This window comes from Mesoplodon bidens, assembly GCF_964165515.1.
Source record: "Mesoplodon bidens genome assembly, chromosome: 19".
NCBI classification, from domain to species: Eukaryota; Metazoa; Chordata; class Mammalia; order Artiodactyla; family Ziphiidae; genus Mesoplodon; species Mesoplodon bidens.
The window spans coordinates 13,839,837-13,867,396 of NC_138179.1; the positions used below are offsets into that span (position 1 = coordinate 13,839,837).

Here is a 27,560-nt window from a genome sequence, read left to right on the forward strand (position 1 = left end):
TCCTCAGGTTGGGGCAGGCATCTTAATAGTTGTCCTGGTTTGCTTCACTCTGCTGCTCAGTCGGCTCACTGGGTTCCTGTCACACAGGCCCGCTTGTGTGTTCCCTGCTCAGCCTCTGGGGTGAGTGTGTTCCAGCCTCACCTGACCTTGTCTGCGTTTGCCCCCTTTTTGGGGAACACACGAGTGTAGCTTGGTATTTGCCATGTACATGGACTCGCTCGGAAATATGAGCAAGAATCTTAAAGGAATCAACAAGTCAGAATTTAACTACTTTCAAAGATAACAAGATACATTTTGTGATAAAAATGGCTGACCATGAGTATTAACAAGCTACCAGGCCTCGTGCTAAGCACTTTACATCTCCCACCCATGAAGGTAGTACTGTTATTCTCCCATTTTACAGATAAGGAAACTAAAGCATAGAATGGCTGAGTAACTTAAGGCAATTGGACAGCAATAGACCTGGGATTTGAACCCAGGTCTGACCATCCCTCCCTCCACCGCCTCTGGCCCGCATTCCTGGGATAGCTCCTGCTATCTGAGCCCTTTCTCACTCTCCGCCAATGACAGTGTCAGTGACGTCAGCCCAGGTACAGCTGAGGGGACTGCACAGGGCTTAGGGGCAGAGACCCTGTATCTCTGGGCCTCTGTGTGCTGGAGAGGCGGGCCGTCACCTCAACCCCACTGCAGTTCCATCCCCGGGTTCCAGGTCTGACTTCTTTCTTACGTCATCTGAACCCCACAGTTCCTTATCTGCCTCTGCCCAGATAAAATGGTCTCTTAAGAAGAGTGCTGGGAAGAGTTTATAACAGAGACGGCTGTGGGTAGTCGGATGGCCTTGGCAGATCCCTGGTGAAAAGAGGCGTGAACGCCCTTGCCAAGCGCCTCCCAGCCTTCCTTTCCTGAGAGGCATCGAGGGGTCCCAGCTGGGAGTGGCCCCAGTGGGACTCAGTGTTTCAGGAGTGCTTGGTTTTAATCTATTAACTTAAAATAATTTTGTCCCCTCTTGCGGGGTGGGAGGGGGTGAGAGCACTGACAATTGGACTCGAAAAGCCTGGGTGTGAAGCTGGTGCCTTAACACAGTAAATATCCTGTGGCCTGAGGCACGTCACTTCACCTCTGAGCCTTGGTTTCTCATCTCTGTAAATGGAGATGAGGGTGGTTCTCATGGGTCTGTGGGGAGGGTCGGATGGGATGATGTCTGTAAACTGTGACGTGCTGTGACCAGGTGTGAGGCATCCGCACAAGTACCCATAAGCTACCAGGTCATCTCATTGGTGCCCTTCAAGCTAGAACGGGCAGTCACGTCGCTGGTGGGGCATCCTGGTCTCACCTGAAACTCAGCTTGGTAATGCAGTGTCAGAGGTGTTGCTCAGATCTTGATAGTACAGAATGGATTGTAAAAGCGGGGGTAGTGCTGACCCGCCCTCTTGCTCAGAGCTGTTTGTTTCTACAGTCGGTTCTTAGCCCTGTTCCGTGGGAAGCCTGCAGACAGGTCAGCAGATCAGTAATCAACCCCTGCCTTTGGACACTCGCTTTTTGAGGCCTCCCCCCAACCCCTGTCCTGGGCTCCCTGTCAGCCGTCAAAGCCACGGCCTTACCCACGATTAAGGCCCCAGAGAAAGGAGATGGGAACAGATATTTGCTGGGTGCCTGCGGCACGCCAGCTGCTGAGCACGTCTTATCGTTCTGTCTTGACAGGGATCTTTGGAGGCTGATCTTCCCCCTCATTTACAATAGAGGAAATAAAGGCTCAGAGAGATTGTCAATGGCCCACAGTCCCTTAGCTGGTAGGAGGTGGGGGTGAGGTTTGAACTTCAGTCTATCTGACTCTCCATCCCCGTGATCTTTCTAAGGAAGATAGGGGAGAGCTCGCTCTTTCTCTTGCAGGAACATCTGGGCCTGCTGTCCTTTAAGGGGTGGGAGCTTCCTGCTCTGCATGCGGGCCGGAGGGGGCTGGCTGGACAAGCTCCTCCAGGGCCTGGCCGCTCTGGCAAGTGCTGCCTCTTTCTAGCTGACCCGCTTCTGGGGGCTTTGGGAGGAGCTGGAGCTGGAGCAGCTGGGGCAGTGACTTTTGCTTCTGGCAGGTGCAGGGCACCCCTCTACCTGGGAGGTGGGGAAGGGGCAAGCCGGGAGACACCTGGGCTGAGGTGCCTTTTCCAAGTCGGACCTTCGGGCCTGAAGGCTTCTGACAGGTAGCTGGCCCCTCCGCCATGAAGCACCAAGTTCTACTAAGTCAAACACATGTTGACTCATTTGCTGGAGAAACTCAGCTCTCAGGCTTCCTGCATTCCAGGGTGCTGGTATGCCAGAAATTCCCCAGACAAGCAAGCAGGGAAGTCTTGTCTTTATAGTAAAAATGCTAATAAAACATCTCTAGAATCTGCTCCTTCCTTTCCACCCACACTGCCACTGACTAAATTACCTTTTGTTCTCATTTGCTGAATTGCATTGGCTCCTTAATTGACTTTCCTGTCTCTGCTTTCTCCACACCCACTTCAATCTGTCCTCTACATGGTTTCCAGAATGATCATTCAAAAATCCAAATCTGACTACATTTCTTCCTTTGCATTCCTCCCCACGCCTGCAAGATTGATCGCAGATGCCTTAGTGTGGCCTTCCAGGACCTTCCAGAATCTTCTGGGACCTGCATGAGCTGGCCCTGCCCCCTGGCTGACTTTGCTCTCCCACCCTTCCCCATCCCCTCTAGTCTCTAGCTACTTGCTATATAGATCCGTTGTTTTTTTTGTTTGTGTGTTTGTTTTTTTGCGGTACACGGGCCTCTCACTCTTGTGGCCTCTCCCGTTGTGGAACACAGGCTCTGGACGCTCAGGATCAGCGGTCATGGCTCATGGGCCCAGCCGCTCTGCGGCATGTGGGATCTTCCTGGACCGGGGCATGACCCCGCGTCCCCTGCATCGGCAGGCGGACTCTCAACCACTGCGCCACCAGGGAAGCCCGGCAAGCGGATTCTTAACCACTGCACCACCAGGGAAGCCCTGGAAAGACTTTTGGAGGAATGCTTTTGGATGACACATGGTCCCAAGAAGAATGGCGAGATACCTTCTTTTTCTTTTTGTAGATTTTCTGGAAGCAGACCGGAAGCCTTAGAAGGTTTAGAAGGAGGTTTGAGACAGTGCAGCCTTAATAAACGTTAGCAGGAAGGACTGCTTTCCGTGGCAAGTAACAGAAGATGTGACTTCCACAAACAGGCCCTTATGTCTCTCCTACTATGAGAAGTTTGGAGTAAGGTGTTTCATGTGTTTATCTGCTTAACAGTGGTGTCTCTGTGGTTCTCTGGATCACTCTTGGCAATTCCAATCTTCAGAGCAGGAAGGGGGGGCTATGGGAAGCCCCGGAGACCGTCCCACTTGTGAGGAAAGCAAACACTTTCCCAGCATTTCCAGCCGACACGCTCTCGTGTCTCATTGACCAGAACTGTCATACATAGCTAATTTCAAAGGAAGCTGGAAGTGGGGCCCAGATCATCACAAGAGCCGTGCTGGGACCCCATCCTAGGTCGATTACATGGACATAAAGTGAGGGTTGAGAACCGCTGACTCAGACCAGTTCATCACCCGGCCCAGTGCTGCCCCAAACAGAGTGGGCCTGTGAGTGCAGAAGAAGTCAGGCATGGATATCAGATAGGTAATGAGCAGCACCCATCATGCCAGGGGAGTTCGCCATCACATTAGTCCACCCCTGGTATTCGAGGAGCTCACCTGACCTTGCCCCTTACCCCCTGCATAGTCCTCTATCCTTTTCCGTGATGGTGTCAGTTGCTAGGCAAACAGTCATGTTCCTGGAAAAGAAGACCTATCCCCCCCGTATATGGCACGACCTCCTACTCATAGCAGGTGCTTTCAGGTCAGAGTTTGAAGGGTCTCACCTTCCCCCATCCCTCCCTTCTAGTGGCTTCCAGGCACCAGGTCTTCAGGGTAGGTAAGGGAGTAGGCCCATTGGCAGAAACCTACCTTTGTCATTAGGTGCAGCGTCTGCCTTTTTTCCAGGCCTCTGCTTGATAATTCACACCCAGGCCCCCTACGGTGTGCAGTGTCAGGAATTCTCTGGGATTACGTCTTATAATTGAGGGGTTGAGAGCTAAGCCATGCTCTGTGGGCTGCTCAACTTCAGACAGGCACGTAGAGTAAGTGTTTGAACTGCGACAAAGTGTCAGCGCCTCTGGGCAGGGTCTCCTGCACCCACTGCTGTGCTGGCCCCTGGTACTGACACCCACCAGTGAGGCCAAAGTCTCATCCTGTTTTGTCTCAGCCTGGGTTTGAAGCTCCCATCTGCAGCTGGTTGTCACGCTCCAGAGTCTGCAGCCCCAGTGGAGCCGACGAAGGGGGCGGGAGGCCCTGAGTTCCCAGCTGTGGCCCTCTCTCCCCCGGCCTCCTTGGGAATGGCTCCACTTGTGGTCTGGGGCAGACTTGTTTGTTTGTGTTTGAAGTTCCCCGACTCTGAGTTTAACGTCAGGGCAGGGTTGCTGGTGGGAGACTTGGCGGGGAGATTGTCTCTGCACAAATGCACGCGTGTGGCGGCTTCCCCGGGAGGAAATGGGCGCGGGACAGAGGGCGTGAAGGATGGCTGGTTGCGAAATACCCGGCTTGGGAATTGAGGTCACTTTCTCCTCTGCTCGCCCCACTTCCCCTGGCATGCTCGCTCACTCTGCCCCTTGCCCACTAATGGCAGCCCCACTGGGTACCCTCGAGACCTCTGCAAGGCTCGGCGGTGCCAGGGCCGAGGGCTGCCGCCGACAGTCTTGGAGCTGAGTGCCTGGCCTGGCCTGGCCTGTGCGGGGAGCCATGAGCTGCGTCATGACCTCCAGAGGCCTCCTTACAACCTCACAAATCATTCTGCAACACGTTGGCCGTGGCAGCCAGACCAGACTGCTTAGCTGGCTGGGTTGGCAGGAGGTCCCCAGAAGCTCACTCCAGCTTTGGGGAGGAGGTAAGAGAAGTAAGGGGGACAGCCCGAGGCCTGGGCAGAGCTGGCTGGTGCCAGGGAAGGAGCAGCAGCTTCAGGGACCGTACAGGGAAGGCTGGAGTAAGTCCCGAGAGCTTTGGCAACTTCCTGAAGTTTGGGATGGATTAGACAGGGACTTGGCCCTAGCAAGGACTGCTGTGGACATCCTCTTAAGAATATATAGTGTGGGGCTTCCCTGGTGGTGCACTGGTTGAGAGTCTGCCTGCCAATGCAGGGGACACGGGTTCGTGACCCGGTCCGGGAAGATCCCACATGCCGCAGAGTGGCTGGGCCCGTGAGCCATGGCCGCTGAGCCTGTGTGTCCGGAGCCTGTGCTCCACAACAGGAGAGGCCACAAGAGTGAGAGGCCCGTGTATGGCAAAAAAAAAAAAAAAAGAATATATAGTGTGGCCCACCTGGGAAGAGAGATCAGGGTCCCATAGGTGTAGGTGAGCTGGAAGCTGGTCCAGAAACTGTGCCTGCTGCCTGGAGGGCTGAGTGAGCCGAGGGGAAGAGGGTGGACGTGTGGGGGGCCCATCCAGGTGCATCTCATTCTGCAAAGCATGCCGGGGTCTCCTCGAAAGGGGCGGCCCCTGATAGCGGTCAGGGTGGTGGCTAGTTTTAGTGAATTCAGAGCTGGTTTGGAGCCAGGGATTGGGTGTAGCCCAAAGGGTGGATACTTGCAAAACAGGACCAGAGGTGGTGGCCCATGATGACTGGATACCTTTGGAGAGTGTAGGGCAGTCTGTGACTTTTATTCAGAGGACTCATTGCCTGGAACAGTCTGGACGTGGCTGGATCTGGGGCTTGGGGCCACAGGAGAGGCAGACCCTGCCCACTGCTATCCTGCTTGTTCCGGTCAGGACAGGCTTAGATGAGCAGCGGGGCCAGGGAGTCGTTATTTGGGGAGATGGTGTGGAATATAGAAACAGGGCATTGGGTTGAGGTCTGAGTCCCTTCATGATTCAAAACAGTTACAGAGTCCTCAGAGCCTCGGTTTCCTCACCTGTAAGATGAGAATAATAAAATACACCTTTAAGTCTCATGGGTTCATTAGCACGTGTGGCTTGACTATTGGTGAGTGACCCTGAGTGACAAGCTGCACTTGTCATCGTGCTGAGGCTGGACTCAGAATTGCCTGCTGCTGTTTGTAGGCTGGGTGGATGGGTGTCCCTCAGCCAGTGAGTGAGCCAGGCAGGTTACCCAGCACCCACATCTCGACATAGTTCTTTTCTCCCATCAAGAGTCTGGAAAGATCTGTGACTTTTTTGGTTATACAGAACTATTTTGTGGGAAAAATGATATGCTTAGGAGCTTTGGGGTTGTGTGAAGGTTGGGACACCACTCTTGTGCTGCAGTGCTTACCTCCTGGAATTTTCATCGAGAATCCAGGGAGAGAAGGGGATAAGGTATTACATAAATAGAAGAGATTATCATCACTACCAGGGTTGATAATGAAGTGTTGACGTGATTTCCATAACTGAGAGAGCCCACTGCTGTACCTGGGAGTCTGGTGTCCATCTCTGCCTGTGCCTGGGATTCATTGCCCATTTATATTTCACCATCTGTCACCTCTGACCCGCCTGCCCTGCTTGAGATGGGAAGTCCTGGAACCCTGAGAAGGCAGTGATCTGCTCAGTCCTGCAGTAGCCAGCGGGGTTAGGGTGACAACCGTCTTGGAATCTGGTCACTTCTATAGCCTGGATCACAGATCACCCATAGAAGAGACCTCCCCCTTCCAGGCCCTGTGTTTTAGGGTACAGCTGACTTTGTTTGCAAAACCAGTTGTCTGGAAAGATGTGTTTTCTGCAAAGGTGCAAAACCCTGGGTGAGAAATCATCCATGCACACAGCCGTCGCATAAGGCCTCTCATGTTCCTGCGCCCTTACAGCTCTGGGAGCTGCTTCCTTTTCCCGGGGAAGTTTTTCTCTTTCAGTGGCATGTGCTTCGGGAGATCTGACTGGTGTCTGCTCTTCAGGGGTGTCTGACTGGCCTCATCTCCATGGAAGGGGTGCTCAGGGCAGCCTCCATTTGGGAGGCCTGTTTGGGAGTCACGCCAGCGCAGCCAGGGCTGGCAGATGATATTTGAAGTTGATCAGGGTGCCAGGCTGGGGTGCAGGTGCTTGTCTGGGCAGGCAGCATCCCCAGAGTCGACGCAGCTCCACTCCGGCCACGTCATCTGGTGCTAATGGTGGAGGTGTGAGCTCTCCAAGGAGAAGGGTGCTCAGGTTTCTTGGAGTCAACCTGGGAGCGGGGTCTTGGCCCTTAGACCTTAAAATAAACATCCCGGCTCTGTGAACATCACCAGCATTGTCCTGAAGGCCATCGCCAGCATCTGGCTCTTCTTTAGCCCCATCTCTGAAATGGGCATGACCTCACCTGCGTTCTCCCTGTCACCCAAGGAGGTTGTAAGAGAATCTGGAGACTTAGCTGGATGAGGACACCACCCACCCAGGCTTCCACTGAGCACGTGTTTCCTTGTGCCGGTCATTTTCTGAACATTTTACATCCATGTTTTCTCATGTAGGTCTTCACAGTAGCCCTTGGTGGGAGATCATCCCCATTTTAGAGGTGGGGAAACTGAGGCTGACAGGTTAATAAATCTGTGTTCACCTGCTGAGGGAGGGTGGTGGTGAGGGGCTTTGAGGCCAGGTCCCTCTGTCCTGAGAGCTGGAGTTTTTCCTCGGAGCTACACTGATTCTTGGATGTGCTTGGTGTAACCAAGGGTAATGTTCTGGGCCTGTATTTTTGTCAGTGTTGTTCCAAGCACTTTCATATATATTTGGACCCCAACTTCCATAAAATGTTACCCTCTTTATAGTGAGATTGAAGCTGAGCTAAGGGGGATTTCCCCAAGAGCCTTGACCATAAATGTCAGAGCTGGGACCAGAGCCTAGATCTTTCAGCCCTGGACACTTAGTGAGCGCCTGCTGTGTACCGTGTCTCGGTGATACCCACCAACTATTTGCGGGCTGACGTGATGGTCTTCTTCTCCTTCTTTAAATCAGGCTGAGTGTCAGGGCAGGGACGGCATGCACACCCATGAAGCCAAAGAGTATCAGGGGGAGGGGCTTCCCTGGTGGTGCAGTGGTTGAGAGTCCGCCTGCCGATGCAGGGGCCACGGGTTCGTGCCCCGGTCCGGGAGGATCCCACATGCCGCGGAGCGGCTGGGCCCGTGAGCCATGGCCGCTGAGCCTGCGCGTCCGGAGCCTGTGCTCCGCAACGGGAGAGGCCACAACAGTGAGAGGCCCATGTACTGCAAAAAAAAAAAAAAAGAGTATCAGGGGTGGAGGAAGACTTTTGTTCTACCCCAGGTCCTCGCCTGTGGCCAGAGTGCTGATGACTCTTTCCCTCTTGCTGCTGGTCCCGTCGCTGAAACCCCCAGGTGCTCTTCTTTCTGAAGAATTTATATCTTGCGGTTTTGTGGTTAAGAGAAAATGACGCTACCCATGAAAAGCCCTCACGGAGGCCCCTGGTGATGGGCCGGCAGGCCCTGCTACGGCTCATCTGGGAAAGTAACCCCTGGGTGTTTCTGCGACTGCAACCAACTTTCTAAAAAGTGAGAGCAGCCTTATTTTTGCTCAGGTGCATGCCGGGCACCTCCTTAAGCAGAGCCCAAATCTGCAGGTGTCGTTTCTTCTTTACGAGCTCTAGTACACCGGTCCCGTGGGCAGTTGGGTCGCAGCGCGCCCCGACTCATCCCCTTTCCTGCTCCCCGCACGGGTGGCCAGGCTTATGGGTTGTCAACTGCGTGCAGTGAGGAATCCCTTTAAATTCTGCGTGGTCCTACCTATGGGCCCCCTCTGGGCTGCCTAGTGGGGATCTCTAACAGCCTTTAAAAAAAGAAACCGTTGGGGCTTCCCTGGTGGCGCAGTGGTTGAGAGTCCGTCTGCCGATGCAGGGGACACGGGTTCGTGCCCCGGTCCGGGAAGATCCCACATGCCGCGGAGCGGCTGGGCCCGTGAGCCATGGCCGCTGGGCCTGTGCGTCCGGAGCCTGTGCTCCGCAACGGGAGAGGCCACAACAGTGAGAGGCCCACATACCGCAAAAAAAAAAAGAAACCGCTCGCTCCGCTTTGGGGGAACTCCCCCTGGATTTTGAGACTCTCAAGCTCCTGAGCCATCACTTGCCTGATTGGCATTTGTTTTCCACTGTCATTTTAATAAACATGTGTGCCTGTCGGGGCTCCAAAATGTATTGTGTGTTCATTTGTCCATTCATTCAACTAAGGTTTTACAGCAGCAGACCACATGCCAGGTGCTGTGCTGGCCCCTGCGGATCTAGTGGTGATCAGGTGATCAAGAACACCGACCAGGCCCCTGGCTTCAGGGAGTTTCCTGTCTAAAGAAGGAAGTAAAATATTAGAACTGCGCTGTGTGATCTGATGGAGGAGAAGGGCTGGGGCTGTGAAGAACAGGGCTGAAGGGCTTGGTGAAGTCTTCCTGGAGGAATGGATATCTAAGCTGAGTTGTGGAGGCTGAGAGGTCATTGGGATGAGCCTTCCTGGTAAAGGGCCAGGGCTTCGGGCCTTGAGGCTGAAAAGGGCGGGACATGCTGGCGGGGCTGAATGCGATAGAGCCCCCAGATACTGGCTCGTTGTCAAGGCCGGGTTGGCTGATCTTGATGTTGACCTGTAGTGGCCAAAGTCTTAGCAGAATGGATGGGTTATTAATTGGCTCCTAGGGGTGCAGCCCTGGAAACACTCGGGCTGGTGACGGTCCGCCCTCTTTGCTGCTGATGTTAGTGCCAGCAGCCTGAGCTCTTTGGTTCATGCAGAAAAGAATGGTTTTGACTTTGCACAGTTAATTGATTTATTGCCTTGTCTTTGGTCAGCAATTTGACACTGTGGTTTGAGAGCAGTTTGGAGTGGAAGGAAGCCCTGGCTGTGAGAAACCTTTCGATGTGGGGATAAGGCCCCTGTGTTTTTTTCCCTCCTTCCTTCCTGAGGCATCTTTGAGCACGTGTTACGTGCCAGATGCAGTAATAGACGTGTGGGGACAGTCAAGTGAGGTGGGCACGGTCCCTGCCCTGATGTAAAATAATGGGGGACTAACCTAGTCTTTGGGGGTGGTTTCCATACTATAATTCAATCCTCCCAACCAACTGCAAGCTGGTATCATCCTTGCTGTTGTACAGATGACAGAACCAAGACTCAGAGATGTTAATGCATTTCCCCGAGGTCACACAGCTGTTAAATGGCAGAAACTAGATTTGAACCCAGATTCTGTTCAACTCTGAAGCCTGTGCTTTGTCCACTGCCCTGGGAGCTCACATCTATTGGGGGAGACCCAGTGAGAAGCTCGAACATGAACCCCTCTGTGATAGGCGCTCCCAGAAAGGTGTAGACAGTGCACTCAGAAGGGGAGATAAGGGATTCTAATTAGCCCGGGAGGTCTTGCCCAGGCCAAGGACATTGTGGCTGGAGGAGGGAAGGATTTCCTGCCAAAACAGTTGGAGCAGAGGCCTGGGAGTAGGGAAGTACAGAAGGTATTTGTGGAATCCCTGGAGCACCCAGGCTGGGTGGAGAGGAGATGAGCCTGGAAAAGAAAGTTGAAGCCCTGAACTTGGAATTGGCCTCTGGTCACCGTTGGGAGAGATGGGTCAGAGTGGGACATGAGTGCCTCTACTTAGCCTTGTAGAATGAAAGCAGCACTTGTGTCTTCACATTTGTTAGCTTTATGCTCTAAAGATGCTCCCAGGGGCCTAGGTTCCATAATAGGACAGCACATAGTACACTTCTTGTGTGGCAACCCGGAGTTGCCAGCCTCAGCAGAGAGCGTTCCATTAGTAATGTCTGCTCTGGGTACCTGAAGGGCATGTGGTTCAAGAATGCCATTGGGTTTGCCTTTGTCTAGGTTTCACTAAACATCAAAGCTGTACAATGCGTGGAATTATTTTTGTTCTGACTCAGTGTTTCCTCTCTAGCAATTAATTGTCTCCACTTGCCGCTGAGCTCTCTAGATAGCAGGACTTAGCAGAGCTCAGGGCTGCGGGAGAGGGCCCGTGCCCCTGAGTCTAGCAGATTGTGAGCCTGGGACCAGATACATTTCTGGGGGAAACTTCAGAAAGACTGATGTAGAAACAATGGTTTTGTTGTCATTATGGGTCTCATTTCACACCTCATATCCCTCTAGCCATAGGGGTTCTTTAACTGGGGTCTGTGGATAGAATTCAGGGGGTCCATGAATTTGGAGGGGAAAAGAATTGTACCTTCTTTTCTTTTCATTAACCTTATCTGAAATTTAGTATGTTGTTCAATTTGAATGGAGGCAACAAGGCACAGCCATCTTAGCAAATATGTGCGGCTCGGTCACCAGTAGAAATCACAGCTGTTTTCGTATTACATGACAGTTGTGGGGCTATCTGAAAAAGCAGTTTATACTTGTCACAACTTCAAAGGTATGAGACCCGTTGCTAGATATGTTTGATGCTTTAATAAAGAAGCTTATAGTACTCTATCACAATTTTAAGTAATACTTTGATAAGTATATTTAAATATAATTGATTTCATTTGTAATCCTCATGTTCTGTTTTATGGATTTAAAAGCATTATTCTTAGAAAGGGATCAGGGACCTCCCCAGACTGCCAAAGGGGTCCATGGTCCAAAAATGGTCGAGAGCTCCTGTTTGGAAATTGGGAGGCTTTCTAAGTATTTGAAATTTTAAATTATTAAATATCAGTAATTATTTTTTAGCACTGTAACTGTGCTACCAAAAAGAATCTTTACTCTTTAGAGAAAATATACTGAGATATTTACAGATGAAAGAAAAAGGAATGAATTAACAAGGGCAAAAACCCTGAAGTGGGCAGCAGGTCTTGGGAAGTGGCTCCAATGGCAGGGTTCCTTTGTCCAAGACTTTGAAGGTGGTGCCTGCCTTTGGGGGAAGCTCTCAACGGGTGCCTGGGTCGCTGGGCCTCAGCCGAGCCTGGTCCGCTTTGGGTTGTGCGCTCATTTCCATCTGGTCAAGTCCACTCCACCTTCTCAATCAGCCCCCGCTGCGCCCGCGCTGCAGGTCTTGCCCCTCTGCATCCGTCAGCACCCGGCTGGTCGGGGCCCAGCGTTTGTCAAAGAGAATACTGGTCTGACTTTAATTTACCCTTAGTTTTTTGAAGTTTTAGCCTTTTGAGACTCTTTTGAAAGCTGTGGACACGCTTCCCTGGAAAATGCACAGATTCACATGTCTTGAAATTTGCATACATTTCAGGGATGGGTCTTGGTGGACCCAAATCAGGGACCTTTGCCAGCCATGCCACAGCCCACAGGCCTGGCCAGCACTCACGGTGTGTGTGCTATGTGCCAGGCACACACTGAGTGCTTCATTTCTTTTCTGCCCCCCAGAGAGGGAGGTTCTATTATTACCCCCATTTTCTGGTGAAGGAAACTGAGGCTTTCCTGGGGGCGGGGTGTTAAGTAGCTTGTCCAAGGTCACAGGGCTAGGGTGTGTCTGAGCCCTCGGATCCCAGCCCAGACAATCTGACTCTAGGCTGGAAGCAGCCTAAGTGGAAGGTTACTCATCCTCTCCCGGTTTAAGCCGGTTCTGTCTTCTGCCCAGTCTCAACAGTTACTCTCCGAAGAGCGTGGTCCCGAGGGGGAGGCCGTGCCAGCCAGCCGTGGGTGGGGTAATGGGTGATGGGTGGTTCTCTAGGGTTTCCTGCTTCACCCCGTTTGAATGGCAGCAGAGGGGGCACCTGGCAGGCCCCTGTCCTTAGCACACGGCTTGTGTTTGCCAGAGCTCCCCATATCATGCTCAGGGCTGCCATGTACACGTGCCCAGAATGAACCCACTTTTCTTTCCTGGACTTCCCACAGGCAAAGCTGGTCCGGTACATCTGCAAGCAGCGGCAGTGCAAGCTGAGCGTGGCTCCCAGCGAGAGGACCCCGGAGCTCAACAGCTACCCTCGCTTCAGCGACTGGCTGTACATCTTTAACGTGAGGCCGGAGGTGGTACAGGTACGTGGACCGGGCTGTGGGGAATCGGGGTCTGGGGGTGGGGCATGGGGGGGTAGTCAAGCAAAGAGACCACACACAAACCCGAGGACCAGCTCCACTGTGGCTAGTGCTCAATACTCAGGAAAGGGATGTGGGGGGGTGGCAGCAACAGGAGGGGCTCAGGGTACATGTGGCTCTAGTATGTGTCCTGGGTGCCATTGCTTTATGAGCCAGGCAGCCTGAACACACCACTCATAGGTTCGCCGTGAGGACAGCAGCCGACATTTCTGGAAATGTCGGCCGTGCAACAGACACTGTGTTGAACACTCTGTGCAGAGAATCTCACTTCATCCTCACAAAACCCTGTGAAGGAGTTACTATCATTATTGCCATTTTATACTTGAGAAAATTAAAGCACAGAAGGGTCAAATAACTTCTTTAAAATCACACAGCTAGTAAATGATAGCTTTGGAATTTGGAAGCAAGGGTCTGAATTTAGTTTTCTCCTGGAACTGCAGTAATATATTATTTTCCTTCCTTTGTTCTCTCTTGCCATCCATCCAACCTACCCACTAACCAATCAACCAGTTCGCATGGAGAGGGTCAGGGGTCCAGGACAGCTCTCACGGGGCATCAATAAATCAATGCTTGGCAGGTGTGATTCACCCAGCCAGGTCTTTTAAATCCTTTACTTCTCTTCTAAAATTAAAAAGATGGACTCTTGCTATTGTTTTAAAAGTAATATGAATTCATTTTATACTTTATTCATTTACACTTTGGAAAACAGAAAAGGGAGGGGAAAATCACATACATATTCCCACTACTCAGAGAAAAATCTGTGATCATTAAGATTTTGATTTTTCCTTCTAGTCTTTTTTTTTTACCCTAATAGTTAAGTCTTTAAAAAATCTCTAGTGGGTTAGACCTGTGCTGTCTAGTAAGGTAGCTAATATTGTGACTTGGAATGTGGCAAGTCCACACTGAGATGTGTTATGATTTCAAAGATATAAATTCAAAGGTGTGCTGAATGAAGACTTGATACAGAAAAAAGAAAAAGAAATATTAACAACTTTAAAATTTTAACCTGTTGAGATGACACTATTTTGGATATATTAAGCTAAATAAAATGTGATTAAAATTAACTTCATAGATATTTACTTTTTAAAATGTGGCTGCTCAAAAATTAAAATTTAAGTGTGTGGCTTGCATTATATTTCTCTAGGGCAACACTGGTTTAAACCATCCTGAATAAACAATTTTACATTTTGCTCTTATCATTTGACCTGCTAACCAGCCTGTTTTCCCCGTATTTTCACACTTAGTAACCCCCAGCCTTTTTTTAAGTGGATGCATAATGTTGAAGTGTATGTGCTGTAGTTTACCAGGCAGGGGTTAATTCCAGTTGTTGACTATTATATATAACATGGTGGTTAATATTATTTAGGAAGCTATTTGTGTATTTAAGAATTTTCCCGGGCTTCCCTGGTGGCGCAGTGGTTGAGAGTCTGCCTGCCGATGCAGGGGACACGGGTTCGTGCCCCGGTCTGGGAGGATCCCACATGCCGCGGAGCGGCTGGGCCTGTGAGCCATGGCCGCTGAGCCTGGCGCGTCCAGAGCCTGTGCTCCACAGCGGGAGAGGCCACAACAGTGAGAGGCCCGCGTACCACAAAAAAAAAAAAAAAAAAAAAAAAAGAATTTTCCCTAGGAGAGATTCCAGGACAGGAGGTGACATGAGCATAAAAGGTTTGGGGAAGGGGGTGGAAGAAGATGGGAATGAATGGGGGGGACCCACAGGGGCGCTCTCAGCACCTTACCTGCTCCCGGCCCTGGCCCCGGCCCCAGTGGCCCTCATATTTGTGGCATATGCCAGCTTTTAAGAAACTGGCAGAGGGACTTCCCTGGTGGTGCAGTGGTTAAGAATCTGCCTGCCAACGCAGGAGACACGGGTTCAAGCCCTGGTCCGGGAAGATCCCACATGCCGCGGAGCAAGTAAGCCTGTGTGCCACAACTACTGAGCCTGCGTGCCGCAACTACTGAAGCCTGTGCACCTAGAGCCTGTGTTCCACAACAAGAGAAGCCACTGCAATGAGAAGCCCACGCACTGCAAGGAAGAGTAGCCCCCGCTTGCCGCAACTAGAGAAAGCCCACTGGCGGCAACGAAGACCAACGCAGCCAAAAATAAATAAATAAATAAATAAATAAATAAAAATTTTTTTAAAAAAAGAAGAAACTGGCAGAAAAGAGTTGGTCCATGTGAAGGTTGAGGGAAACTGTTTTGTGAGCTGGAGGTACCTTGGGCATTATTAACAGTTCCGCGTACATGTAACACATTATATGTATAATGTATACGTATAATAACACATAATACGTATAATGAACTTCACCTCTCTACATCTCCCCATCTGTCTCCCCACCCACCCATCCCCACCTGCTCTCGCTCACCCTCCCCTTCGCTCTCTCTGGTTTGACCTTTGCACCCACTCTCCCGCTCTCTGGAGTGCTCTTTCCTAGGCTGATCCCGTGGACATCATTCTAGTGTCAGGTCTATGGTCACTTCCTCCGAGCAGTCTTCCCTGATGATGTGACCTAAAGGTCACTCCTATCTTTCATTTTCTACCAATGCACCTTGGCTGATTTTCTCAAGGGCACCAGTCACTTTCTGGAGTTTATGTAACTTATTTGTTGCTCGGGGTCCGTCTCCTCTCTCCCGCTGGAGTACAAGCTCCGGGAGACAGGGACCTGCCTGCTCTGGTTGTTGGTCACAGAATCCCCTTTGAGTATTGGGCCTCATGTGATGACTGTTTGAGAAGAAGGGAGGAAGGGTGGATCTCATCATGACATGGTGGGTGTCCCCTGAGTCAAGGGTTTGGTCCTGAGTGGGTGGTGACAGGTTATTCCAGGGTCTGGCTTTTCAAGCCTGTACGGTAGGCCACTGTTGGGGCTATAGCCCCAAAGATCCATCTTCCCAGTCACGCCCGGCTGCCCATGAGTCAGCCTCTGGAAAGACCCCTGGGAGAGTTGGTGCTCCCAGGGGAGGGGGCCTTCTCCAGGAAGGCCGGAGCCCCAGGGGGCCCTTCTGACTTACGGACCACCTTTCATTTATTAAGGGGTTGTGTCTCCAAATGCCTGACCAGTCTCTTGCTGGGAGGCCTCTGTAGTCTGATTATGAGTGTGCACCATGACTAAGGGGCTCCTGGGACCCCTCAGGGTCTCCTGCTCATTTTGCCTCAAAGCTGACATATAGAGAGCACACCTGGCGTGTAGTACAAGTGCCGTGTATTCACTGAGTCCTCGCTCTTTGCCACGTCCCTCTCCTGCCTCTTAGAAATGCCTGAGTTCTTGGCCTGGCTCTGGGAACCTGGCCAAACCTTTAACCTCCCTAAGCCTCAGTTTCCTTCTCTGTAAAATGGGGGGGTAACCCATGTGCCATGTGTTCGCTGAGGCAGTTGTGAGGGTCAAGCACTTCGAGGCACTGTGGTGTTTGCTGGGGTGGAAGAGGGAAAATGAAGGCAGTTTCCTCGCCTCATCCTCAGCTGCCATTATTCCTGAGTGAGAGTCAGACCCAGCAGAGACTGTCGGAGGCTTGTACACCAGGCAGCTGTAAATAGCCATCAGGGGAGTGGATGGAAACGGGCTGGCTGGGGGGCAGTTTTCTGAATCAAGAGGCAGTGGGAGTTGGCCGAGGGCTTAAGACAGAAGGCAGCACGTGGGACCAACGGGAGGCAGGCCCAGTGTCTGCCTCCCACCTCCTGCTGGTCCTAAGGGCCACACGTGGTCATCCTTACCACCATTGGCATCCTCACCACCATCGTCACCATCACCGGTGGGCTGGAGGAGATGAGGCCAGAGTGGCTGGGGAACAGGAGGAGGGCAGGCCAGGCTGCCTGGGTTTTAAGAACCACAAGGAGACACTGGCCAGGTGTCACTCCATCTTCCCCCAGACTCCCCAGACCCTTCTTCTCAAAATTAGTCTTTTTCTTCCCCCCAGATCTCATGGCAGTTCTTGGGCTATGGGCCAGAGTGTCCTGAAGGTTGAAAGAAGGCTGTTTCCTTTAGAAATCCCAGCCCCTTCTGACCGGGGAGGAGCTGGCTTCACGCACTGTGTTCCTTAGACTTTCTCCTTGCAGTGGGGGGGGCGGGAGCAGAGTTAGAGTAGCTCCCTGGCTTCAAGGCCAGCCCTGGGGCGTTGGCCTGTCTTGTTCTGTTTCTTAACCCCGGCAGTTGTGTGGACTCTGACTGGCACCCACCCCACCCTGCTAGGCCTTGATGCATCCTGTGTGCTTTCAGCCAGAATTGGTTCTAGAATAGGTGCAAATTTCAGAAACCAAAGTTCCAAACAGCATGAAAGCCCCATGCCTTTCCAAAGTTGACCTCACAGACAGAATCCTTTGATGTCTGAATGTCATTGAAATCATTGTTTATTTTCTTAAATAAATGTTTTATTTTGGAATAGTTTTAGATTTACAGAAAAGGTGCAGAGAGAATGCAGAGTTCCCGTATGTACCCCTTACCCAGCTTCCCCCATCATTAACATCATACGTTACCACGGTACATTCGTGGAAACTCAGAACATGGCATTTGTACACGACTACTAATTAAACTCCAGACTCTATTTGGATTTCACCAGTTTCTCCATTACTGTCCTCTTCCTGTTCTAGGTTCCAATCCAGGGTACCACATTGTTTTTATTCACATCCAAATTTCCTTTCCTTTTTTTTTTTTTTTTTAGATGTTAAAATGGGATCATAGAATATACACCATCCTGTGGGGTTTTAGTCTGAATCTCACCTCTTTGTTAATCCATGCAAACCCACCTCATTCTTCTTTAGCAATAGAGTGGGAAGAGATTGGATTGCTCTGTGATATCTTAGGAATCACTGTGTTGGAGGGGTGCCCACGTGTGCACATAGAGGCCCACACAGAAGGCATCAGCTCATGCCCAGAAGAAGCCAGGTGCCCAGCAGCATGGCACCTGGCATATGGGAAGCCCTGGCAGATATTTGCTGGTGAAAAGTGACTGAGGAATGAGCGAAAGTCACAGTGGGATGGAGGCTGGGGGTGCCAGACTTGAAAACGGGGTCTCTAACTGTCCTTTTTCTGTCTGGCTTTTTGGGGAAGGGATCAAAATCCATGAAGTCTGGCAATTTCCTTGTGCTGAGCTATGGGGGTGCATTGGTGCAGTCAATACCCCCAAGATGATTTGCCCCAGGGCTGCTCCCCGAGGCCTCTGGGGATGGTCTTTGTGTGATGGGACTTGTCTCTTCAGCCTCTTTGAGTTCTCTGCTGATCTTGAGGCTTCATAGCTTCGTGACTGGGGCTCTAATTTTTCCCGCAGGAAAATACCTGCCTCATACGTGTGTGTAGCCATGTATCCATGTATAACCTCCTCCTTCCTTTTCAAAATCACCTTCCCAGGATCTGGGCCTCTAGGGTTATCTAAATAGTATTTCAGCTTTGTCCTTAGATTGTGGTCACCAGTTTGTGGCCATACAGTTTCCTGGAAAGAATGCCCTCCCACTGGATGAAGAGAGGGGACAGACGTGGAAGTGGCTGCAGGGTGGTGTGGCACTTCTGGGTTTCTGGTGTGGACGAAGGGACTCTGCACTCTTCCTCCTCTTCCCACCGGGGACACACCTCGGCCCTCTGCGGCTCCAGAGCCTGCTGCAGGCACTCTGACCTGTGTGACCACTGACTCCTCCCTCCTCTGTGGATGCTGGAGACGGGAAGCTCTGGAGATGCCTTCCTGTATTCACCCAACCATCAGTCCTTTGTCTAGAGTGACACTGTCCAACAGAACTTTCTGTGATGCTAGAAACATTCTATTCTGTCCTTTGCAGTGTGGTAGCCACCAGCCACCCCCGGCGGGGGACCCTTGAAATATGTGTAGTGCGACGGAGAAAGTGAAATTAAAATTTGTTTCTATCATACTGAATTTTGATTTAAATGGCCATTTGGCAGTTGCAGTGATTGGGCAGCACAGGTCTGGAGCCCGTGCTGGTGAGGCCGTGTGCTGAGAGCCGGGATGCCAAACACGCTCTCCCCAGTGCCAGGAGCTCTGAGGCTTGGGGGAGATGCACGATCGACAGCTGGCACCGAGTGCCCGGACGGAAACCAGCCTGGGGTCTGTGGAAGCACGCGGGCAAACTCACCGTGGGTGCTAGCCGGGGGCTAGCCTGGCGGGAATGGGAAGGACACACTAGACGGAGGGAGGGAACAGTAACTGCAAAGACCCCGGGGTCTGGGTCTCAGAAAGCTGGTGCCGTCCTCACAGGACGTGTTTGCAAAGGGCTGGTCCGGGAGGAGATCGGTGAGGAAACAGGGTTAGTTCGTGGTTCTCTCCACGAGTGGAGCGTAGGGGTTGCGGTTTTATCTGGGAGATCATGGAAGAGCGTGTGCATGAGAGAGGAAGACAGAGAACATTAGGATTGTTTGAAGGAAAGTAGAACCCCTCCTAGTGAGAAGGCTGGATTCATCGGGGCTGGTGGGGGGTGGGTGGAAGGTGAGACAGTGCCCCTGGCTGGTGAGGAGTGGGGAGCAGGTCTGGAGGGTTGGGGGGCCTTCGGGACGAGGGAGTGAGCAGGAGACTGAGTTTAGAGGCAGGGCCCCTTCCCCGGGCATCTAGCGTCACAGGCTGTGACTATCTCCACCCCCTTCCCCATCTATAGGTTAAAAACTAAAAATCACAGCTTCATGTTCTGGCTGCAGCTGGGGAAATGATTTCAGAGCCTGCTGGCATGGAGCCATTTTTTTTTCCTTCAGCAATTTCCCTGTTGGTAGTTGTTAAAGGAAGTGGCAAGCGCTGGCTGGGATCAGTGCTAGCAGGGAGCGTGGGTGAGCGGAGGCTGGATTCCATGGGCCACAGGCTCCCTGAATAAGGTCTCGCTGGTGGTGTGTTTTGTTTTTGTTTTTGTTTTTGTTTTGCGGTACGTGGGCCTCTCACTGTTGTGGCCTCTCCTATTGCGGAGCACAGGCCCGGGACGCGCAGGCTCAGCGGCCATGGCTCACGGGCCCAGCTGCTCCGCGGCATGTGGGATCTTCCCGGACCGGGGCACGAACCCGTGTCCCCTGCATCGGCAGGCGGACTCTCAACCACTGCGCCACCAGGGAAGCCCGGGTGGCGTGTTTTGAACTGAAGATGCAGGCGGGTCCGGTAAGGGGTTTTTGTGGTGGCCCCGACTAGGCAGGTTTCTCTTTCCCCTTTCCTCTGTCCGTGCATTCCCATGTGTAAAGTCAGGCCTTCTCCTGGGGATGGGGAAGAAAGCTGCCTCACCTCTGCCACCATCTTGGTTTCCCATTGGCTGGGAGTGGCTCTAGCTCTGTGGGCCCCGGGATGCAGGCCTTGTGGAGCAGGAGGCTGTGTAGGATTAGACCAGAAGAGTGAACCGGTATTTGGCTCCCGGGTTCAGCTTTAATAGACGTGAATCCTGCCACCCTCACTCCTAGCGTCTCCTCACATCCCTCTTCCCGTCCCCACCCTCTCCCTTTGGGAGCCAGAGGCCCCGCCATCCTGACAGCCTTGCTCTTTGGCATCTGGGAGCCTCCTCGGAATGCAGCACACACCCTCACCCAGCCACGTGCAGGGATCCAGGCCAACAATCAGCCCCACCGGCCTGGGGCTGCCGCCATACTGAGGAATTGAGATCTTGGGCGCTGACCTCAGTACCAGCCCAGAGCGGCTGGGAGGTGGAGGCCTGCGTGGTGGACTGGCATGTGGGCATGACCCAACCAGTCGGGGGAAGACCTGAAGTCGGGATATGGGAGGAAGAGGGCAAACTACAAGGCAGCATTTTATAGATACCATCCTCTTTAATCCTGCTACCTTGGGTGGGGGGTGGGGGCCGCGGGAGAAACACTATGATCCCCACTTTATAGCTGAGCAAACCGAGGCTCAGAGATGTTGAGTGACATGTTAGCGTCACACAGAGAGCCGACAGGCAGGTCAGGATTCAAACTCACGTTCATGTGACTCCAGATCCAGGCTTCCTTCCCCTGACAGATTTTTTTTTTTTTTTTTTTTTTTTTGCGGTACGCGGGCCTCTCACTGTTGTGACCTCTCCCGTTGCGGAGCACAGGCTCCGGACGCGCAGGCTCAGCGGCCATGGCTCACGGGCCCAGCCGCTCCGCGGCATATGGTATCCTCCCAGACCAGGGCACGAACCCGTGTCCCCTGCATCGGCAGGTGGACTCTCAACCACTGCGCCACCAGGGAGGCCCCCCCTGACAGATTTTGTCATCTGACGTCATACCCAGAATAGCTCAGCCTGGGGCTATTGTATGTAGTTGTGTAATTGAATTGATCTTTATTTCTTCCAGTCTTCCTCCCTCTCCCCTCCCCCCTCCCCCACCCTCTCCCTCTCTCTCAATCTCTTTCTTTTCTTTTCTCCTGCCTTTCTCCCCTCCCCCATTTTTCCTTTCTCTTCCTCCCTCCCTCTGTCCTTCCTCCTTTCCTCAATCCCCTCCTTCTTTCTTTCCTTTCCATCCATTTGTTCTACGTCCAATGATCACTTACCTTGTGCCAGGTACCCAGATTAATTACCCCAGGGGATTCATTGATGAGCAGAGTGCAGTCTGCCCTGGAGGGCTTACAGGGTGGTGGGATGTACTCCCACCAAATAACCACGGGGCAAAGCAGACTGACGTCCCGAGGGAGGACAGGATGAAACATGGGGGAGACACAGAGCTGAGGGCGTGCTCACGTTTTCTCCTATTTGTCCAATCATGCGTTCGCCCAGTGAACGTGCGCTTACCTCCTGTTGTGTGCCAGATGCTGCTCTAGGCATTGCCTGTGAGTTCCTGTCCTTACAGGACTTGCAGACGTCACTCCTTCCCATTGATGAAGTGATTTATTTTTCTGATCACGAACCAAAGTGCCCTCTTTTAAGCTTTGAGTGAGGAGGTGCGCCTGATTCCTAGAAATCTGAAAAATCATACGATGACTGCTCTGCTTAGCCCGTACTGGTTGGCATTTTTGAATAGTGAGCCCATCTCCTCAGTCCTTTAGATTTCTGGGCTGCCAAGCCCAACGAAAACTGACGAGACCGAAAGTCCCACGTGGGCAGGGACCTGGCTGTCTTGTTCACTGCTCTATCGCCAGTGCCTGGCGTGTAATAGGTGTTCTTGTTGAATGACTGAATCTAAATAAGATTATCCAAAGAGTTTTGGTCTCTTAGGTCTCAGGAACTCTCTCATCTGAGCTAGTGAAGGTTGAATTGCAAGGGTCTCTGGGGAGGACTTTGGGGGCTGCCGATGGCCTGCTGTGGCCTGGGGTTCCTGAGCTGCCTCTGGTTTCCACTGGCAACGGGTTGGACTTGAGCAAGACTGTGTGCCTGTAGCCTCCTCTGGGGCCACTAGCTCCTGGGCTGTCAGCTGTCCACCTTCTCCAGGGACTGCCTCAAAGGCAAAATTGCTCTAGAACAGATCTACCCAGCTAGATATTGGGAAATTCTTGTGTCAACACCACACTGTTTTAATTATCTTAAAGCAAAAAGTGTCTTCTCTCATTACTCTTCTTTTTTTTTTTTTAAAATCAGCATATACATTTCAGTGGTCCTTGCTTCCAGCTATATGCCTTTGGGCAGGCAGCAAGATTAGAAAGAAAGATCGCTTAAGAGCGTGACCTCTGGAATTAGACAGCCCAGACCCTGCTGTTGGGAGGCGGACATAAGCTTAACTCTGCCACTTGCCAGTGGCGTGACCTTGGATAAGTCCCTTACCTCTCTGAGCCTGTTAACTCGTCTGTCAGCTGCTCTAGCTAGAAACTGAGGAGTCATTTCTGATTCCTTCTGCTTCCTCCACCTCGACATTCAATTGACTAGCAAATCCCACCAGCTCTATTTCCAAATATATATCCCCAATCCATCTGTGTTTCTTTTTCACCGCTGCCACCTCCCTGGTCCTAGCTACTGCATGGACTTGTGCAGTAGCACCTACATCACTCTTTGTCTCACTCTTGCCCTTCCCTCTGTTTCATTGTTCATGAGCCAAGAGTGATTCTTCTTAAAACCCCAATCCGACCACCTCACTTTCCTGAGTACAGTCCTTCACTGGTGTCTTGTTGCACTCAGCCTACAATCCAGACTCCTCACCATTACCTTCAAGGCTCTGGAGTATTCGGTATCTGCCTCCTTCTGTGTCGCCTCTTGCCCCTCCGCACTCTTCCCCTCATGTTAGGACAGGTCAGGTTGTTTCCTGTCATAGCCCAGGGCCTTTGTGTGTTCTGTTTCCTCTGCCTGGAAATTTCTATACTCTCATGGCTAGCACCTTCTCATCCTCTGACAGGAGCTTAAGAGTCAGCTCTTCAGAGAAGCCATCCTGTCTAAAATTACATGCCCCGCCCCACCGACCATACCCACCACTTTGTCTCAGTATGCTGTTTCCTTTTAGCACTTATTCACAAATCTCAATTATGTATGTTAGTTACTTTTGAATTTGTTTTTTATTGTTTCCTAATAAGATATAAGCTCCCTAAGGAAAGAGACTATATTTTTTGTTCACTGCTGTATCCCCTGTGCTGAGTAAGGTGCCTGGCCCACCCTTGCTATTCAGTAGCTGTCTATTGATTGGATGGATGGATGGATGGGTGGATAAATAGGTGGAGGATGACATGGTACCAGGGCACTTAGTAAGCACTTACTAAGTAAAAGCTATTATGTTCTCCTACTTCTAGTTAGAACTCTTCTGTAGCAAGTTCCAATATAAACCACCTTAAAGAAAACAGGCTTTTATCAGCTTAGGTAATAAAAGTCCAGGGAAGTCTGGATGCAGGGGCTCAGATGATGCTATTAGAGCTCACTTCTTGGACAGGCCCATTCCACATGGCAGTCATGAAGGGCACAAGCAGCTAAGCTTCACTTTCTTTCAGCATAGTAGTGGTGTTTCCTATTGAGAGCTTCTTACCCTAGAACTGCAGCTGAAAAATCCCAGGGAAGGCTCTGATTGGTTTGGCTTTGGTCATGTGCTCATATCAGAACCAATCACAGAGCTAACAAGACAGAGAACTCCAGTTGGCCCAAACTAGATCATAGGTTCAGCCCTTTGGCAGAAAGGTGGCGGGCCTGAAGGGTCAGGGCCACCTACACTTGGGAATTGGGTCTTGGAGGAAAGAGAGTCCCACTGACAGAAGAAAGATGCACAGACACACACTCACTCCCTTAGATAACAATAACTGTTCCTACTGTAGTTCCCCATCCCCCACCTTCACCAGGAGCTCTCCATGAGGATGGGTCACCTGGCTTTCCCCCGGGGGGGACCTTGCGGTGACCGTTGTGCCCGCCTTTCCCAACAGTGAGCAGAACTCCTCTGTCTGTGTAGGAGGCAAAGGGCCTCAGGCTCAGAGGTGGTTTGTCAAAGGCCCAGACCCTGGCAGGGGTTCTGCAGAGATCATGTTTCTGGGATATAATAGGTGAGTCTATTCTTCAGTTTTTGTTTTTAATAACACTTCTCATTTTCTTCACTATGATAGTAATAAATATTTATTTTAGAAAGTATAGAAAAGCAAAGAAAATAGGTCATCTGTAATCCTGCACAGAGATGATGATTGCTTTTTGGCTTTTCAGGGTGTTTTTTTGTTTTTTCTTAATATCCAGTAATTTATATGTATGTTCCTTTTCACAATGTGAAAAGTATAGAAATTAAAGAAAACAATACTGCTGTTTATTGATGGTTCACCTCATAATCTTACTACTAAGAGGAAGTGATGGAAACATTGTGGTGCATTTCCTTCCAGTTGGCCTTTGTTGGTTGATTTTTCTTTTCTTTTTCTTCTTTTTTAAATGTCATTTATTTGTGAATTTATGCTGTGATTCTTTTTTTTTTTTTTTTTTTTTTTGCTTTTTGCTGTACGTGGGCCTCTCACTGTTGTGGCCTCTCCCGTTGCAGAGCACAGGCTCCGGACGTGCAGGCTCAGCGGCCATGGCTCACGGGCCTAGCCGCTCCGTGGCATGTGGGATCCTCCCGGACTGGGGCACGAACCCATGTCCCCTGCATCGGCAGGCGGACTCTCAACCAACTGCACCACCAGGGAAGCCCTATGCTGTGATTCTTTAGTGAGTGCTCCCAATGTGCCTGGGACTGAGCTGTGAGCTTTACATGGAGCATCTCGTTCAGTCCTCCTGATAACCTTCTGGGGAGATGTCTTACTCCATTCCATTCTGGCTGCTGGAACAGAAGTACCGTAGAATGGGCTAGGTCGCCTTAAAACAACAGAAATTTATTTCTCACCGTTCTGGCAACTGAGAAAGGAGTCCAAGATCAAGGTGCCGGCAGAGCCAGTGTCTGGTGAAGATCCACTTCCTGGTTCACGGGTGGCTGTCTTTCTGCTGTCGGGTCACGTGGCGGCAGGGACCAGGCAGCCCTCTGGTGTCTCTTTGATCATCAGGGCACTGATCCCATCCTCAGGGCTCCGCACTCATGACATCCCAAAGGCCCCACTAATATCATCACATTAGGATTAGGTTTCAGCATACTAATTTTGGGGAGAACACAAGGGTTTAGTCTGTAGCAGGAGGCAATGCTTTTATCCCCAGTGTAGGATAGAGAGAGAGAAACTGACAGTCACTTACCCGATGTCACCTAGATGGTAAGTGGGGGAGCCAGGATTCTTACCCAGGAAGTCTGGCTCCAAAGTTGCGGTCACAACACACACACTTTAAATTCTCATGGATGGAACCATGTTGTATATTCCCTCTGTGATGCCTGAGCATCTTTTTAAAAATTTCACTGAAAGTAATTACAAGTGTTCATTGTAGGAACATTTGAAAATATAGAAAAGCTCAAAAAAGAAAATAACCCCCCCACACACAACCCCACCAGCCACTGCTAACCAGCCATAAAACTTTGTACGTTTCTTTTTTCCAACTACACATAGTCAAGTTCACTGTTTTTGGTGTACAGTTCTATGAGTTTTTGTTTTTTAAGTATATATTTTTTAATTTATTTATTTTATTTTTGGCTGCGTTGGGTCTTCGTTGATGCGTGCAGGCTTTCTCTAGTTGCGGTGAGAGGGGGCTACTCTTCGTTGTGGCGTGCGGGCCTCTCATTGCGGTGGCTTCTCGTTGCGGAGCACGGGCTCTAGGCACGCGGGCTCAGTAGTTGTGGCTCGCGGGCTTCAGTAGTTGTGGCTCGCGGGCTCAGTAGTTGTGGCTCGCAGGCTCTAGAGCACAGGCTCAGTAGTTGTGGCACACGGGCTTAGTTGCTCCGCGGCATGTGGGATCTTCCCGGACCAGGGCCCGAACCCGTGTCCCCTGCGTTGGCAGACAGATTCCCAACCACTGTGCAGCCAGTGAAGTCCCTTCTATGTGTTTTGATAGCTGGTAGTTTGTACGGCTCTTCCTTTGGGTGTCTAAGCCACCCAGCCCCAAATCTGTAAGAGCAGCAGGGGCATTGGAAGCAATTGGAGTTCATGCGGGGGTGGGGTTTCCCCAGATGATTCACCGGGAGGAGGGAGATGATCGTGCTCCTCGTTGACTCAGGTCAGACTCTTTGGAGGGGGGCAGTGAGGCAGGGAACACCTCCCTGTCTGCAGCCTGGTACCCCAGATACCCTGGGTGCCTGGCCCCCGGCCCCCTGCAGCGAGGCCCGCTGGAGCCTCTGTGTCTTACACCCAGCACCTGCTCTGGGAGGTATGTGCTGACTCCCCAGCTCCCCGGCACAGACTATTTTTGGCTGCAGTGACTGTTCACCACAGTCATGAAAACAGAAACACCTCTCCCTACCTCCTTCCCTGGGACACAACACCAGGGACCAGGGCAGCCAGGGACCCTGGGCTTGGGCCCCTCGTCATGCATTGCCTGTGGAGCTGGGTGATGGCCAAGGCTACAAGGAGCACAGGGACCCCACCACCCGTGGTGCTGCGCAAAGCACAAAGCCTGGACCGGCGCGGGCTGGAGGGTTGCGAGGTAGGCACTGGGGGCTGGGATCAGGTGGCCTTTGCATGAGAGCCTGGAAGGAGTGTGTTTGGCTGGGCTCCGGGTCCTTGCTTTGCTGTCTATATAGAACACATCTGGAGAAATCAGCATATTGGGGTAGCACGTGCCTTCCACTTCATTATTTCATTCCCTTTCTTTTTTGCAGTTAGGTGGCTGGTGGGGACCCGTCGGAATCTTACTGAAATAGATCTTCCCCTTCTAGTGAATGGTTTTGGGCCCGTTCGTGCTTTTGGTTTGAACAGGGCACACACTTGTTTTGAACCTATTTCTTCTGCCAGGAGCTTAAGAAACCAGCGTTGTATAGGCAGGCCCAGCCCTGTGTCAGTGCTTCTGGTCCACCAGATAAGGGGGGCCAAGCCCTATAGAGGCTGTGAGTGCTAGCTTTGGAGGTACGTGGACCAGGGTCCAATCTAGGCTCCATCGCTCACTTGCTGTGTCTTAGGTGAGTAACCTAATCTCTCTGAACCTCACTTCCCTTAGCAACTAAGCAGTTGTGCCCAGGCCGCTTCACAAATGGCCGTAGTACCAGGAGTTGTTAATTTATGATTAGATGGGTTGTGAAAAGAGGAAGCATGTCAAGAAGCTGAGTGAGAATCAATGTGCCACAGCCCCGGGTGGGTCTTAGCGCTCAGCTCAGAACCTGGGTGTTTGGGTGTAGCTGGTGATGTGCGATTAGCTTCTTCTTTACAAAAATAAGAAAGATGTGTCACTGAAGTGGGCATGGGTCGGGGTGGGCAAG

The 27,560-nt window shown here is 51.5% G+C and overlaps 1 protein-coding gene across 2 annotated transcripts in view; it reads left to right on the forward strand.

Moving 5' to 3' along the window:
• KSR1 (kinase suppressor of ras 1) overlaps nt 1–27,560 on the forward strand; it is a 145,221-nt gene that overhangs the window by 70,056 nt on the left and 47,605 nt on the right. For both annotated transcript variants that reach the window (XM_081218216.1, XM_081218217.1), the window contains exon 2: nt 12,777–12,917. In XM_081218216.1, the coding sequence (XP_081074342.1) occupies nt 12,777–12,917 (141 nt within the window). The remainder of the gene's footprint in view (nt 1–12,776; nt 12,918–27,560) is intronic.